Here is a 16,436-nt window from a genome sequence, read left to right as displayed (position 1 = left end):
AAAATCATGTATCTCATAAAAACATCTAAAATATATAGAGAACTCATACAACTCAAAAGCAAACAATCCAATTTAAAAATGGGGAGAGGCTTTGAATAGACATTTTTCCAAAGAAGATGTAAAGATGGCCAACAATATATGAAAAGATGCTCAACATCACTAATTATCAGGGAATTGCAAACCGCAGTGAGGTACTCCTCACACTTGTGAGAATGGCTAGTTCCAAAAAGACAAGAAATAAAAAGTGTTCGCAAAGATGTGGAGAAAACAGACTTTTGCACTGCTGGTGGGAATGTAAATTAGTGCGGCCACTATGGAAAATAGTATGGAAGCTCCTCAAAAAATTAAAGATGGAATTACCATAATTCCCAGCAATTCCACTTCTGGGTATTTATCTGAAGAAACAAAAATACTAACTCAAAAAGATATATGCACCCCATGTTCACTGCAGCATTATTTACAATAGCCAAGATATGGAGGCAACCCAAGTGTCCATCTATGGATGAATGGTTAAAAAAGATGTGGCATATGCATTAATAAATTACCCAACCATAAGAAAGAGTGAAATCTTGCCATCTACAAAGGACCCTGAGGTCATCATGCCAAGTGAAGTAAGTCAGAGAAAGACACATACTGTATGATCTCACTTATACGTGTAATCTAAAAACAAAACAAAAAAACCCCAAGCTCACTGATACAGAGAACAGATTATAGGCTGCCAGAGGTGGGCACTAGATGAAATGGATGAAAGGGGTCAAAATGTACAAACTTTTAGTATAAAATAAGTAAGTCATGGGGACGGAAGGTACAGCATGGTGATAATACTGTACTATGTATTTGAAAGCTGCTAAGACAGATCTTAAAATTCCTTATCACGAGAAAAAAAAGAAAAAATATTTTAACCATGTAGGATGATGGATGTTAACTAGCCTTACTGTAGTGATCATTTTGCAATATATACAAACACCAAATCATTACGTTGAACACTTGGAACATAATGTTATAGGTCACTTCTACCTCAAAAAAAAAAAAAAAAAAAAAAAACCACAGGGTAGACCTTTCTGCCTCAAAAGTATAAATGTTGCTTTACTGCTTTCTGGAAATGGCTGAGATTAAAGGAGTATGGTTTGATTTTTATTCCCTTATTTATTTTATTTTTATTTTTTTAAAATTTATTTATTTTTTTTAACGTTTATTTATTTTTGAGACAGAGAGAGACAGAGCATGAACGGGGGAGGGTCAGAGAGAGAGGGGGAGACAGAATCTGAACCGGGCCCCAGGCTCTGAGCTGTCAGCACAGAGCCCGACGCGGGGCTCAAACTCACGGACCGCGAGATCATGACCTGAGCCGAAGTCGGCCGCCCGACTGAGCCACCCAGGTGCCCCTTTATTCCCTTATTTATAAGAAATAGTATTACCTAATTTCTTGTAGAAATTCTTTAAAATTTTTTGAGGATATGGCCATTATGATTCTTAATAAATTCTTGAAGAATAAATTCAATGAGGATTTTTGCCTGAAACATGAATCCTTTCAAACTATATGTAAAAGACTTTCTTCAATGCAGGAAAGTTTTCTTCTGTTACATCTTTAATTGTTTATTTTAAAAGGAAACCAAGTACGTCAAAATTTTTCTGAAATATTCTTTTAGATCTTTCCTTTTTAATACGATGTTTATAAACTGTGCCCCTACCTTACAACAATGAGCAGAGTTCAACCACCTAAATCACAGAAGTCAAAATGCAAAGATGACTCACTAATGCCAGGAAAAACAGGAAGGGTTTGGTTAGTAGCTCTCTATAACAGAATGAAAGAAGTCAGAGTAGCGTGCTAACAGCTGTTAATGGGGAAAGGTTCTGCAGTAGACTTTAATGTGATAGCAGTTTGTTGGGGGGGGGGGGCGGGGGCGGGGAGGGAATCATGAAAATAGGGCAATGGCATTATGTCTCCACTTACACAGAAGACATGTAGTAAATACCTAGGTTACTAAATTCATCATTCTTAATAGCTGGCTAACATTATTCTAAGGAACTCAAACATTTTCTGTATTGTAAAGCAGAATCAGAATGTTTTACTAAACACCACGTCAAACAAACAGTTGAATGTAGATTATCTGAAACGAACCTGTGTAACTTTCATCATCATCAGACAAAGGCACCTCTCTTTTTAGCAGCAATTCCAACTCCTCTGTCTCTGCTACATCCACTGGGCGCTCCCCGTGCTTATTAGCTTGAAATGGATTTCCACCATGACGAAGTAACAGTTTGACTATCTGCAATATTAAACAGTAGGAAGATTTAGTCTCTTCAGTGTTCGTGTCATTTCAACCATTCTCTTGAAAACACATATCCTTCTGCCTCATCTACTCTGCCTCTGTTCCTCAGTGTCTGTCTATTCTAAATCATGATTACTTTCTTCAAGTTCCATTTTCATTGCCATCTACCCTCAATCTGATCTTATCTACTACAAAGATGTTTCCTCCTTAAAATTTAATCTGGGTTATTTGAGCACTAAATCAGATCATTTTTCTTCCTGTTCCATCATCTATTCAACAAATATTTACTGAGTATCTATTAATGAGCACTGCTCCAACTTTTGTAGATAAATCCACAAAGAAGAATAACAAGCTTCTTGGCCTCTTAGAACGTATATTCAAAAGGGAGTCTCAAAAGAAGTATTATCCTTTTGTTTAAGGCTAATATCACTACTAATGCTCTTAATCATCTTCTTTCCCAACTTCTAGGAATTTAAACTGTTAGGAACAGACATGGATTTATTCAGAACTAATGAATCTTTTTTTTAAAGTAGGCTTCAGGGTGCCTGGGTGGCTCAATCGGTTATGTGTCTGACTCTTGGTTTCGGCTCAGGTCACGATCTTGAGGTTTTGTGAGTTCAAGCCCCATGTTGGGCTCTGCACTGGCAGGGCGGAGCCTGCTTGGGATTCTCTCTCCTTCTCTCTGCCCCTGCCCCACTCACATGGTCTTGGTCTTTCTCAAAATAAATAAACTTAATTAAAAAAAATAATAAAATAGGCCTCATGCCTAAACGCAGAGCCTAATATGGGGCTTGTAACTCACGACCATGAGATGAAGACCTGAGCTAAGATGCTTAACCAAATGAACCACCCAGGTGCTCTAGTTCTAGTGAATCTTAGACTTTAAGGCCCTGACTTTCATGGTCCCATTACAGTGTCCTGTACCTAATTTTGTATTCATTACTTTGACACAGTTCTTTTTTTTTTTTTTTTTTAACGTTTTTTATTTTTGGGACAGAGAGAGACAGAGCATGAACGGGGGAGGGGCAGAGAGAGAGGGAAACACAGAATCGGAAACAGGCTCCAGGCTCTGAGCCATCAGCCCAGAGCCTGACGCGGGGCTCGAACTCCCGGACCGCGAGATCGTGACCTGGCTGAAGTCGGACGCTTAACCGACTGCGCCACCCAGGCACCCCATACTTTGACACAGTTCTTAAGCTCTCTTGTCTCCTACCACATACAGTAAACTTTGGGCTCCACAAAACCAGGATGTGCCTGGCTAGTTATTTCATTTCTTTTGTTTGTTGCTTATCTTCTTCCATGTTTTTAAACCTCTTTTTGATTGGCTTTCTTAGAAGTCAGTCTCTTTCATCTTAAAAAAAAAAAATGGCAATAAAGAAATGAAACACGGATGAAACAAGAAATTGTTTAAACCTATATTCCCCTCCTCTAGTCAAATCTTTTTTCCTTCATAGTCAAGCTTCTGAAAAGATGTTCACCCTTATGACCTTGACTTTTATGGCTCTTCATTCTTCTACCTGCAATGTCCCATCTTTCCCATGTTCATCAGTCCCATGAAATGGGATCTGTAAAGATCTAAGCCAATGATTGTTTCCCTAGGGCTCTGTCCTTGATTCACAGTCCCATGCTCTGGTCTACACCATCTATTTGGAGATCTCACCCACTCTGAATGTGATTGACAATTTGCAATCCATTCATTTATTTTCATTCTCTTGTTTGCTCTTTCTTAGCCCTCTCTCTTGAGCTCCAAACACAAATATCCTGGATATATCGATGAATATATTTGTATTCAATGCAAATACAATAACTATGTATTGTATGTAATAAATATAATGCAACTACAATGTAATAGTTGAAACCAATAGATCCCAAATAAAGCTCATTAAAACATCTACTTTATCTTTTATCTATTTCTATTTTAGTGACTAGCACCTATATATACCCAGTCACTACAGCCAGAAAGCTGGGAGTCAGCACTGGCCCTTGTTTTTCACTGTAGTCTACATCAATTATTATTAATCCTGCTTGCTTACAGTCTCTTCTTGTTTTCACCTTCTATTTCCATTGTGTGTTCTATATATACAAATCTATACTATAATTAATTAACACATTTCTCTACCCTTATTCTAGACCACAAACTTCATGTGAGATCAAATATTTATTCCCAACACACAACAATGGTATTTTCTTGTATTTAGGAAATAAATGTCTTTTTAAAGAAACCTTATGAAACAAGATGTTGTAAATTAGGAATTCCTAACAAATGAAAAATAGGTAAGAAAAATTAAGACTCATAGTGAATAATGGAAAAATTCTTTCTGGACTATGAAAGAATAAACTATCAAGTTAGAAAATGTGAAAGATAAGAATGTATCAAAAAACAAATAACTCATGATTCCAACTGTTAATATTTTATCCCTTTTGTTTGCTAATTTTTATCAAATTACACATGCTTACGATTTTAAAAGATCAGCTAGCTTTTCAAGGCCACTGGTGAAGAATGACTATCTCCAAAATGTATCTCCACATATTTAAGTAACACACTTAAGTTTGCTTCTTCCATATTTTTCAGTTTTAGGCACTGCCTATTGTCTTACAATGTAAGATGTGGATTCAGCCATCTGTCACCAACTCTCATCCTCTCCCCTGCCATACACATACATTTCCCTTCCTCCTAGCATTCTAACATAATTACAGATGTATTTCTTGTGCATCATTAGGCCTAATAAAAATGTTGAGCCAAGTAGTGCTAAATTTCCGTTCTTACACAACTTTATTTTTCCCCTGTGGAGTTAACTGCCTTGATTTTTCATTTGCTTAGTTTTCTACATAACCATCTTTAATTCATCCCCCATTCTGCTACAAATACAGTCCTCTTCGATTCAGTATACTCTCATTTTTTGTTACAGACTCCTTTCTCCAAGCCTTCTAATGTGCTCTAAAATGGACTGGTTGCTCTCTAAGATTTGCTTCCCAGCTGTCAGCTCCCTTCATCCTATAACCCCAGAAATACCCTTTCCTCAATTTTGTGTTGTGTTCTTTACAGACTTTTTTTTAATGTTTATTTTTAGAGAGAGAGAGAGAGTGCGTGCATGCGCAAGCGTGAGTGGGGGAGGGGCAGAGAGAGGGAGAGAATCTCAAGCAGGCTCCATGCTCAGCGAGAAGCCTGACTCTGGGCTCAATCTCATGACCATGAGACCATGAGATCATGACCCAAACTGAAATCAAGTCGGACACCTGACTAATGGAGCCACCCAGGTGCCCCAATCCTATCTTCTTTTTTGATTTACTCCCTTTATTTTGTTGAATCACCAACTCCAGAAAATTCCTGAAGAAGTAAATATTTTGAGATTTTTTTACATGTCAGAAAATATACCTTTATCTACATTAAAAAACAATTTTCCCTCCAATTCTGAAGGTATCACTCCATTATCTTCTAGCTTCTAGGGTTGTTAATGAAAAGTCTGATGCCATTCTGATTTTTTTTTTTTTACCTTATATAATGATTTGTTTCTTCTCTCTGTAAATTTCAGGACATTCTTTGCCCCTGTTGTTCCGAAATTCCAGGATAATGTATCTTTTTTTTTTTTTTTTAAGTTTATTTATTTTGAGAGAGCGAGCACACAAGGGGGTAGGAACAGAGAGAGAGAGGGAGAGAGAATCTGAAGCAGGCTTTGCACTGTCAGAGCACCCACTATGGGACCTGAACTCATGAACCGCAAGATCACGACCCAAGCTGAAACCAAGAATTGGATGTGAAACCAACGGAGTCACCCAGCGTCCGAAGGATAATATATCTTGATCTTGGTCTTTTTACATCCATTGTGCTGAGCATTCAACTGAATGCTTATAATTTGAAGACCCATGTTCCTTCAGTTCTAGGAAAATTTCTGGTTTTATTTAATATCCTTTCTGTTTTCAATGTTCTGTCTTCGAAGAACTCTTAAGATACTAGGTTTCTTAAAGTAATCTTTTTTCTCATTTCTGTGTCTTCACTTTTGTCTTTTTGCTTCCTAGTTTCTGGGAGATTTCTTCAACTTTATCTTTAATCCTCAAACAATTGACCCTTGAGCAACATGGGGGTTAGGGGTGCAGATTCCTGTGTAGTTGAGAATCCACATATTAATTTTTGACTCCCAAGAGCTTAATTAATAATAGCCTACTACTGACTGGAAGCCTTAGCAATTACATAGACTGTCAATTAACACATATTTTGTGGGTTTTTGTGTATCATATGCTTTATTCTTACAATAAAGTAAGCTAGAGAAAAGTCAATGTTATTAAGAAACATTGCCTGGGTGGCTCAGTTGGTTGAGCATCTGACTCTTGATTTTGGCTCACAGTTAGTGAGGTCAAGCCCCGTGTTAAGGCTCTGTGCTGATGGTGTGGAGCCTGCTTGGGATTCTCTCTCTCTGTGCCCTCCCTCCCCGTCAAAATAAATAAATAAACATTAAAAAAAAAAAAAAAAAAAACCACAAGGAAAAGAAAATACCTGTATAGTACTATACCATATTTGTCGAAAAAAATCTGCAAGGGGACCCATGCAGTTGAAACCTGTATTGGTCAAGGGTCAACTGTGCTCCATTTTTCATTTTTTACCATATTATTAACTTCTAGGAGGTTTTTTCCTTCACTCACTGTTCCTTGTTTAATGCATTCAGCTCTTACTTCATAGCTACAATAAATTCTTAACTCTTTGGGGAAGTTGATGGCTTTGGGGGAACTTCCTCATGGCATTATTTCGTCCTCCAAGTTCCTACATTTTTGTTTGCTTGTTTTGATCTTTATCATCCATATTAGAGACTTTTCTCAAATGCAGGTGGATCACTGGCTGTCCACACTTAAGAGTAAGCCACTAAAAAGACTTACTGAAAGTTTTGTTGGCATGGTTAGGACTTGTTGACAGATGGACTTCATGTTAGTGTGATGTAACAGGACCATTTCATCAGACTCCTCTCTCAGCTAGTTCAATTTCCTGTGGAGAAATCTTTCAACTCATGCCTAAAACTCTAAGCCTTACTGTCAACATTTTGGTTGTTGAAAGGAGGCTGGGTTCTTAACACTGGATATGTTTCACTTAGTTAACTTACACTTTATCCTTACTCTCAACTATTCTTGTGGTATGTATGTCAGTCCAGAATATATGGTTTATACTTGCCAGGAAATCAACCTCCCATCATCTGCTGGGGTGGGAGAGGTGTAATCATATGGCCATGTAGGGTTAGGAAGGGGATAGAAGGGTCAAAAAGACTTTGATACAACTATCTTGTTTTCAGTCCTATCTTAATAGGCACTTCCAGAAGTACCAAGCACCACCAATTCCTGAGGTCTAGTCTTTCTGGGATTCTGCATTTGAATGGCTTTCGTTTCAATTTTCTTTGATTTCTATAAATCAGGAGTTAGCCAATGAAAAGTAATTTTTTATATTTTTTTTAAAATACTTTAAAAAGGATTTATATAGGAGAATTAGTTCAAAGGAAGAGAGAGGGAAAAAAGAGGGTAGACAGAGAAAGTATGGTGGAGGCGGCACATGGCCAGCAAAATCTAAAATATTTACTATCTGGCCCTTTAGAGAAAAGTCTGCCAAATCCTGTTCTAGATCAGTAACCACTCATTCTTCTAATTCTCTTCTCCCAAAATGTTGGTTTTCTTGTTTCTTCTTTTTTTGTCCTTGTGCATCTGTCATCTAGAATCTCCTCTTACTGTCATTTTAGGGGTTTGAGAAGGTAACTGAAGTAAAAACTTGTAGTTAATATGAATAAAACTGTACTGTACATCTTTATAAGTTGAAAAATTTCCATTTTTAAGCTTATTTCCTTAGGCTAGAGCCACAGGATAAAAAAAATAAATAAATAAAATGTAGGATCTTGATACCGCTGAAAACTTTCTACACCCATTAGGAAATAACCAGCAAATACATATTGCATGACTGTGATGAATCAGGGACAGGTGGTTAATTTAAAATGTTACAAAAACCCCAACCCAAATAATCTTCTACAGAACTTCCACATATGCAAATCATTATTTATTCCAGAAGGATTTAAAGGGGGTCCCGGGGTGACTCAGTTGGTTAGGCCTCTGACTTCAGCTTAGGTCATGATCTCACAATTCATGGGTTTGAGCCCTGTGTCGGGCTCTGTGCTGACAGCTCAGAACCTGGAGTCTTCTTTGGATTCTGTGTCTCCCTCTCTTTCTATCCCTCCCCCATTCATGCTCTCTCACAAAAATAAAACAAAGCTGCTTAAAGCACAAGAGCCAACAAATTTGAAATAAGTAAAAACGATGAAGAATGGACAGATATCTAAAATAGAACTAGAAATAAGGCAATCACAAAAGTATGTATCATGAAATACTATATACACTTGCAAAAGGTAAGCTAAAGATTAGATTCTTAGTAAGCTATGTTAGTCTAAATAATTTACAACAGGAAAGAAAACTGCTATCTTTCAGCTTCTCCCACCCTGGAAATGTTTTATGGATGGCTGCAGTTGTCAGAGGTATTACTGAGTTAAAGAAATTTAATTCTTAGGTAGAGATTCATAATAAATGGTACAAATATACACAAATGAGAGTTTGGTGCCTCTCATTTCCCTCTTCCTTCTTAGGCACAAGTAAAAGAACAAGGAGAAAATAGCTCTCAATAGCTCTGAATTGTGACTCCTACTATCCTAGGCATGTTGGTAGGAGGAAAAGCAAAGGTCTCTTGAAAGTAGCATGCCAGTCTCCCTCTGGAAAGAGACTGGAAATAGTGTTTGAGTCCCTGTAAGTATAGGAGCTCAAAGGTCAGCCTCTGGAAATATTTGCAGCTATGTGCACATTTAGAAACTTGTATTCACAGAAACATGTCTAACAAGGCATAATTCTTTAACATTATAGTTAGAAATTAGGAAATCTTATCACTTTAAAGAAAAACAATTCATCCTTGATAAGCTATCAAGAAGAATATCGTTTAAAAAAAAGAGCAAGAAGTACAATATTTAAATAGCAGAGCCAGAAAATAAGTCACTTTCTGATAAATGCAGTGAGAAAGAAATGTACTCTATATAATTGTCAGGTCTTATAAATTAAGTCTTTTTCTTTCTGCTTTATTCTCAGTTATGTATTCATCCATCCATGTACCATACATGCATGCATGCAGAACTCAGTAAGTGTTATATGTTAAGTCTTATGTAACAAGAAGCTCCAGGGGCCACTAACACAAATCCATACAAAAAGGCTGTATGCAGGGGCGCCCGGGTGGCTCAGTCGGTTGAGCTTCCGACTTCGGCCCAGGTCATGATCTCGCGGTCTGTGGGTTCGAGTCCCGCATCGGGCTCTGTGCTGACAGCTCGGAGCCCGGAGCCTGTTTCAGATTCTGTGTCTCCCTCTCTCTCTGACCCTCCCCTGTTCATGCTCTGTCTCTCTCTGTCTCAAAAATAAACAAACATTAAAAAAAATCTTTTTTTTTTTTAATTTTTTTGTTTTCAACGTTTTTATTTATTTTTGGGACAGAGAGAGACAGAGCATGAACGGGGGAGGGGCAGAGAGAGAGGGAGACACAGAATCGGAAACAGGCTCCAGGCTCCGAGCCATCAGCCCAGAGCCTGACGCGGGGCTCGAACTCACGGACCGCGAGATCGTGACCTGGCTGAAGCCGGACGCTTAACCGACTGCGCCACCCAGGCGCCCCAAAATCTTTTTTTTTAAAAAGGCCATATGCATGCTACTCACAGTGCAGTACAGGAAACACACAAGTACATCAGTTAAAAAAAAAAAATGCTGGAATTGCTATATAGGTATATACAGGTGTATACAATGGCCAAGGGAGCAGAAAAGACTAGTCCAATGGTAAACAAAAACCAGTTCAGGAAAAACAATGTTTATACACTGCATTTTTTTTTAAAAATTAGAACTTCTTTAAGAATCATAAAAAATACCTTAGAGAAAAAAGTTAATGTGAAAAATAGCATTTTTAGTTCCAAATTCTAGTTTCTAAAATATGAGTATTTTTGAAAAACAGTAACATAAAGGTAGCCTTTTAATCTTCTACCTCTGACATTTCTATACCATTTTAGATTTCAAGGTGTGTTTACATGCATAGTGTCTTTTTTCCCTCAAAATATCCCCTTTAGATAGGTATTATTTGTTATATAATTTAAAGACAAGGAAATGGAGATTCAGAGGAGAAAAGCCACTTGTTCAAAATCACACAGATAGTAAATTGGCCAGGCCACAAGTGAATTCGTATCTATCTATCTTCACTCCAAATTCCACTTTTTTCGTCAAATAGGGTAAAATGTGCCTTTTAAGACAGGCAGCTTGACACTGAAATTTTTATTGCATGTCAAAAAAGAAAATAGGGCAGAGAATGTTTGCTGCTTAAGAGAAAAGGGGATTTTCTAGCAGAAAGGTATGAGAGGATATCAAAATGCAATCTAGGACATTATAAAGCATGTCCTATCTTTCTTATTAGAGTGGAGACTCATTAAGTAGCAACTCTCCTAGATCACTGAATCATCATATCATTTTTGTCTTAAAAAGACATGGAGATTCCTCTCTTTTGGTCCCTTAATTTGGAGTCACATCAATTTAATAAACTTGGGAAGAGCAGGAGTTCTTATGTCAATGCCCTGCCACGCTCATGGAGAGGCTGAGGGTATTGAAATGGAACAGGCTACACAGTCTTAACAAGACACATCAGAAGCTTGTTTGCTTATTGTGAAGATTAAAAGAACCAATACGTATAAAGCATTTAGAACATTTCTTGTCCCATAGTGAAAATACAAATACTACCACGAGACGTTAATGTAATGTAGTTCACAAAATAACACCACAAAATAAGAGATCAAAACAGACCAGTTATTCATATTTAGCTTCATACCCCAGTCATTTTATCATGTGAATACCGAGGATTTTTCTTACTGAGGAATTAGTAAAATCTGATCTCCATTTTTGTCACCAAGTTGATTTTTCCTATTATTTGACTTTGGGAAATATTCACTGAAGCCTATTGACTCAAAGAAGACAAATAAATGCAACTACCTAAAAATGCAGTTACAAGAACCTCAGATAAATAATTTATGTGACACTCCATTACCAAGTCTCCCTTAATATGAAAAATTTCAGTAGTTACAAATGTTTTTCAGATCAATAAGCAATTACATCTTCATTTGTAATGAAACGGTGCCACTTCTATGCACACTGTTCAAGTATTCCTCAAAGTAAATGTTACTCATGGCACAGTTTCAAGAAGAAACTGCTGACTTCATGAAATTCAAAGTACAACAAGGTATTAAACGTGATGGTAGTGAAGACTAAGTGTTCATCCAGCTTGAAAAGAAATGCTCACTATAATCCCAGACTTGCTAAAGATAACCAAATCCTTCCTTCTCTTCTTCAATCACCATCATTGGTCTACTCAATAGGAAAACCATGTGTGAGGCCATTTTTTAAAAGGGAATTTCCTGACTTTATAGGTTCACTTGGGATTAGGTCACCATGAAAAGAAAGTTTTACCCAAGTGTCCGGAGTCTGGGGTTCACACAGTGTTTGACTCTTGCCTGGAGAAACCTGAGAATGAATGGTTGACTGGATTTGCTGCTGGGTAAGCAGGGAGGGAAGGCAGTCATGGAAACAGATCTGCAGGCTCACTAGTGGTAGGGAATGGTATGTCTCCCTGAGTCCCACCTGTACTGTGCATTGGAGTGGAGAGGCAGCTGCAAATGGATCCACAGAGCCAGGTAGCAGTGCCAGGCAGAAGCTTCCGTCTGAAGGTTCTAGTGGATGGTGTGCACTGCTCAGATACCTTCTAAATGGACCAAGATGCTTATACCCCCAACTGCTGGGAGTGGCACCACTTAAGGTGTATGCCTCCTTGCCATCAGCAGCTTGCATTCACTGACTGATCCATGTGCACGCACATAGACCTAGCCCCTACCTCAAATCAGAGCAAACTCCGAAGTGCATCTTTGTATCAATGACTCCCTGTGACACTGGCTGAAGCTTTTGTTGCAGCTGCACAACTTCTTCCTTTGTTCTATCCTGCTGCTGTCATATCCTAACAGGTGTTGCTCCTGAGATCACATCCCTCTTTCCTCCTATCTCTGCAAGCACCTGCAAATTTCTGTCTCAGAATCCCAGCACCCAACCTATGGTACATAGAGTGGTCCTACGAAGCAAACTCTAAAAACTCTAAAACAGGATTTTTGAACTGAATTACACGTTGGCTGCCATGAGATCCTGGCATATGGTGGTCATTGTTCAAACTTTCAGGCCTTTGAGATGTACCAGGGAAGTACTAATTTTAATGATGGTGCTTCTATTCTCAAGCCTTCACAGTCAGGTGAATGCACCTTTTCCATCCCTGAAGAAGAGAAGTTTTTCTCAAAATGAAAGTAAGATTCTGGGTTTAGATAGCGCAGTGGAAGACAGTTTAATGGTATCTGACTGTAAGTCAGGAGAATTAAATGTAAGTTTCTCTAAGACAGAATGAGTTCAGAGTCTCCTCTTAACCACTGTCGAACAAAAACTCCTCCTCTGCTTGGCTTCCAGGAAGCTAGAAAAACATTCTTCTGTCATCCAGACAGGAAAGTAGAATATTGCTTTCTGGAGAAACTATCTATACCAAGAGAAGAACCTATGAATACTGACATTTAGGAGACTTTGACAAAACAGCCATCTTGTTCCACCAGACACACTACAGAAAAGCTCACCAGCCAACAGACTCCGTACATTACACATCTTGTCAGTCAGGCTTTTTTGAGCTTCAGTCAAATATGAACGACCAGAAGTTAACAGAAGATCTCTAATGTGAGAAATACACCACATCAGAGCAATGAGGATCTTGGGGAAATCCATGACCATGCAGGAAACAGAACAAACCATTTAATTAATGAAAGTTAAGATGGGCACCCAGAAACTAGAAATCTCGTGGAAAGACTGAAAATCCCACATGGGATTAATGGTTAAGTGATATTCTAGGACGGCATCTATGCCTCAGATCTAGAGAGCAACTAGCCCCAAAGAGATCAGGATACAAGATATCTTATATACAGGGATATGAAAAATCCCACAGGTATTTCTCAAAAATAATAAACTGATCAATGTGCTTTACCTTATTTACAGGCTAAATGAGTTTTATCAGAGAGAATAGAGAAGAACAAATATAGACGCATAGAAAACTAAATTAACAAAAGAAGAAAAGGCAATATATTAACCCAGATAATAAAACAAACAAAAAAAAATCCAAAAAAGAAAATACAATTATAATAAAGGCTAGTAAAGACTACATAATATAGATTCTGTGAATATCTGAACAGCAATAAAATCTTCTGCAGGAGGTCAAAAAATAAAAACTAAAAATTAAAAAGCAAGACAGCTTCATCTTGCTAGAAATACAGAAGAAACACCTATGTTAGTTGTTTTGGCAGGGTGCCTGGGTAGTTCAGCCGATTTAGTGGCCGACTCTTGATTTCAGCTCAGGTTATGATCTCGTAGTTTGTGGGAGTGAGCCCTGAGTTGGGCTCAGTGCTGACAGCGTGGAGCCTGCTCGGGATTCTCTCTCCCCCCTCTCTGTCTCTCTCTCTCACTCTCAAAGTAAATAAATAAACATTTAAAAAATAAATAAACAGTAGTTGCTTTTGGCTAAAAATACTGAGAAGTGGGGAAGAAGGGGAGGGAGCCTGCAGTTATCTTTAGAAGCTATAAGGTACTTTTCAACTTTCTAAACTATATCCAAATATTCTTTAATAGGTTTTCTCTTTACATAGTTTTTACTTTTATTTGAAACACAAAATCCTGCTTTTGAACCATTCCTAATAGTGCCCCAGACTGATTTGCTCTCACTGTAAGCAGACTACCACAATGCAATTAAGCATTAAAGACACTTAAAACATGAACTTCATTACAATAGAGATGGGCTTAAGCTTGGATATCAGCATGACAAAGATTGAAAATGCAAATGGATTTAAAACCTACAATGGTTCATAAAATTACATCAAAACAAATTAAACATGATGTTCAAAGGTGCCATTAATTTATAAGCATATATAATCATGTTTGATTATGTTTTTATTACTATACATATAAACCATCTGAATATATTAAATAAATAATACCAGCTAACATTCAGGAATGAAGGTTGTAGAGAGAGAGACCATTAAATATTAATAAGTCTGAAAAATATAGATAGGGCAAGACGGTAAAATTTTCACTATAAGTAAAACCTGTTTTAACTGCTGCATCTAGCTATCTGACAGGAGAATGGCCTTGCAATAAAATTTTGCCAACCTGTTTAATTAACTATCAAGTTGAATAAATCTTATGTTTTAGATAAAACACTAAATTTGACTACAATATGAATTAGCAATTAGAAGGCAGGAAAAAGGGAAAATAAAATACAGATGAGCTCACCAAGCAACGGGTGAAATATGAGATGGTAATGACGAAGAAGTGAACTCAATTACTCTGGGCTGAGTTAATATTTTGAAAATGTATATTGATTTTTCTATCATACTTACATCTCTGTGCCCACTACTAGCAGAATCATGGAGTGGAGTGTCATCATCTAATCCTTGTGTGTTAACATCTGCTCCAGCTGCTATAAGTATCTTAGCAACATCATAATATCCAACGTTGCAAGCTTCATGCAATGGTGTCCAACCTAAAGTTAGCATATTAATTTAACATATGGTTAATTTACACTAATTAAAAAAATATGTTTTACATACATAGCTGCATGAGTGAGATATATGGATTCTAATACACACAGTACTGAAGGAAAAAGGAATGATTAACAAGCTACTGGAAATAAACACCTAAGAATACCACCAATTTTACAGAAGATTTATTTATGCTAATATTATTTCCACTGGGGCTAAATATTTTACCAAAATATTAAATTTTTAAGCTTATCCAATAAATATAAACTTGCTGTAATGTATAATAATCATCTGAACTATGGAAAAAGAATAGAAAAAGGAAAAAATTAATAAGCTTGTTAGGGGATTTCAGCAAACAAAAGCCTCTATGTTTTAAGAGTTTTCATTTTTCCAAGACTTAATACCTACTTTAACTAAAATAAATGTATCATTACAATAACTTTGGTGATAGAAAAAAAAAGTTGTGTTAATGAAAGAAATTAGAAAACAAAAAATACAACACAGAAAATAAGCATCACCCATAATTCCAACAGATATAAAAATTTGAATAATCTAGCCTAATTCTAACCTCTTTCTTAGATCTGTAATTTTTTTCTTTCTATTTTTACTAATACTTAATTTTTAAAGTTCATTTTGAGAGAGAGAGCGAGCAGCACAAGTGTGGAGGGGCACAGAGAGAGGGAGAAAGAGAATCCTAAGCAGGCTCTGTGCTAGTACACAGCTGACTTGGGACTCAATCCCATGAATCATGAGACCCATGACCTGAGCTGAAATCAAGAGTCAGGCACTCAACTGAGCTACCCAGGTGCCTCTCTTTTTTTTTAATTTATTTTTTATTTTAGAGAGAAAGAGCGTGAGCAGGAAGAGGCAAAGAGGGAGAGAGAGAATCTTAAGTAGGTTCCATGCTTAGCGTCCAGCCTAATGTGGGGCTCGACCCCAGGATCCTGGGATCATGAGCTGAGCCAAAATCAAGAGTTGGACACTCAACTGACTGGGCCACCCAGGCACCTCTCTCAGGTATGTAATTTTAAAGTAAAGCTGGGAAGGTTGTTTAACCCTCTTCTATTTACTGAAGTGAAAAATAATCTCCCATGTCATTACACTTTTATACAACATAGTATAGGACTAGTTGGTACACTGTAATTTATTTAAATAAGCTCTTATTCCTGGGCATTTAGATTATTCTTATTTTTTTTTATTTTTTAATGTTTATTTATTTTTGAGAGAGAGAGAGAGCGAGCGCACGCACACAAGCAGGGGAGGGGCAAAGAAGAAGACACAGAATATGAAGCTGGCTCCAGGCTCTGAGCTGTCAGCACAGAGTCCGACATGGGGCTTGAACTCACCAACCGTGAGATTATGACCTGAACCAAAGTCAGACACTTACCTGAATGAGCCACCCCGGTGCCTCCTGGTTTTTAAAATATTAAAAACAATGCTGTAACAAATATTCTTACAACTAAATTTTCATGCATATCCATATCTAAATATTTAAGTTAAGTCTTTAGAAGTGGAATTGTTACAT

General features: G+C 37.3%; 1 protein-coding gene across 6 annotated transcripts in view; it reads right to left on the bottom strand.

Annotated features, from left to right (window-relative positions):
* ANKRD12 (ankyrin repeat domain 12) overlaps window positions 1-16,436 on the bottom strand; it is a 130,687-nt gene that overhangs the window by 48,065 nt on the left and 66,186 nt on the right. For 5 of the 6 annotated variants that reach the window (XM_040479399.1, XM_040479395.1, XM_040479397.1 and 2 more), the window contains 2 exons: window positions 14,771-14,913; window positions 2,123-2,270 (listed from right to left, as the gene is read on the bottom strand). In XM_040479399.1, the coding sequence (XP_040335333.1) occupies window positions 2,123-2,270; window positions 14,771-14,913 (291 nt within the window). Of the gene's footprint in view, window positions 1-2,122; window positions 2,271-14,770; window positions 14,914-16,436 lie in introns of those variants that run through there. The other variant, XM_040479401.1, reaches the window with a different exon arrangement.

Source organism: Herpailurus yagouaroundi, unplaced genomic scaffold, assembly GCF_014898765.1.
Source record: "Herpailurus yagouaroundi ecotype Mexico unplaced genomic scaffold, PumYag 142, whole genome shotgun sequence".
Lineage (NCBI taxonomy): Eukaryota > Metazoa > Chordata > Mammalia > Carnivora > Felidae > Herpailurus > Herpailurus yagouaroundi.
This window is presented reverse-complemented; position numbering and strand designations above follow the sequence as displayed.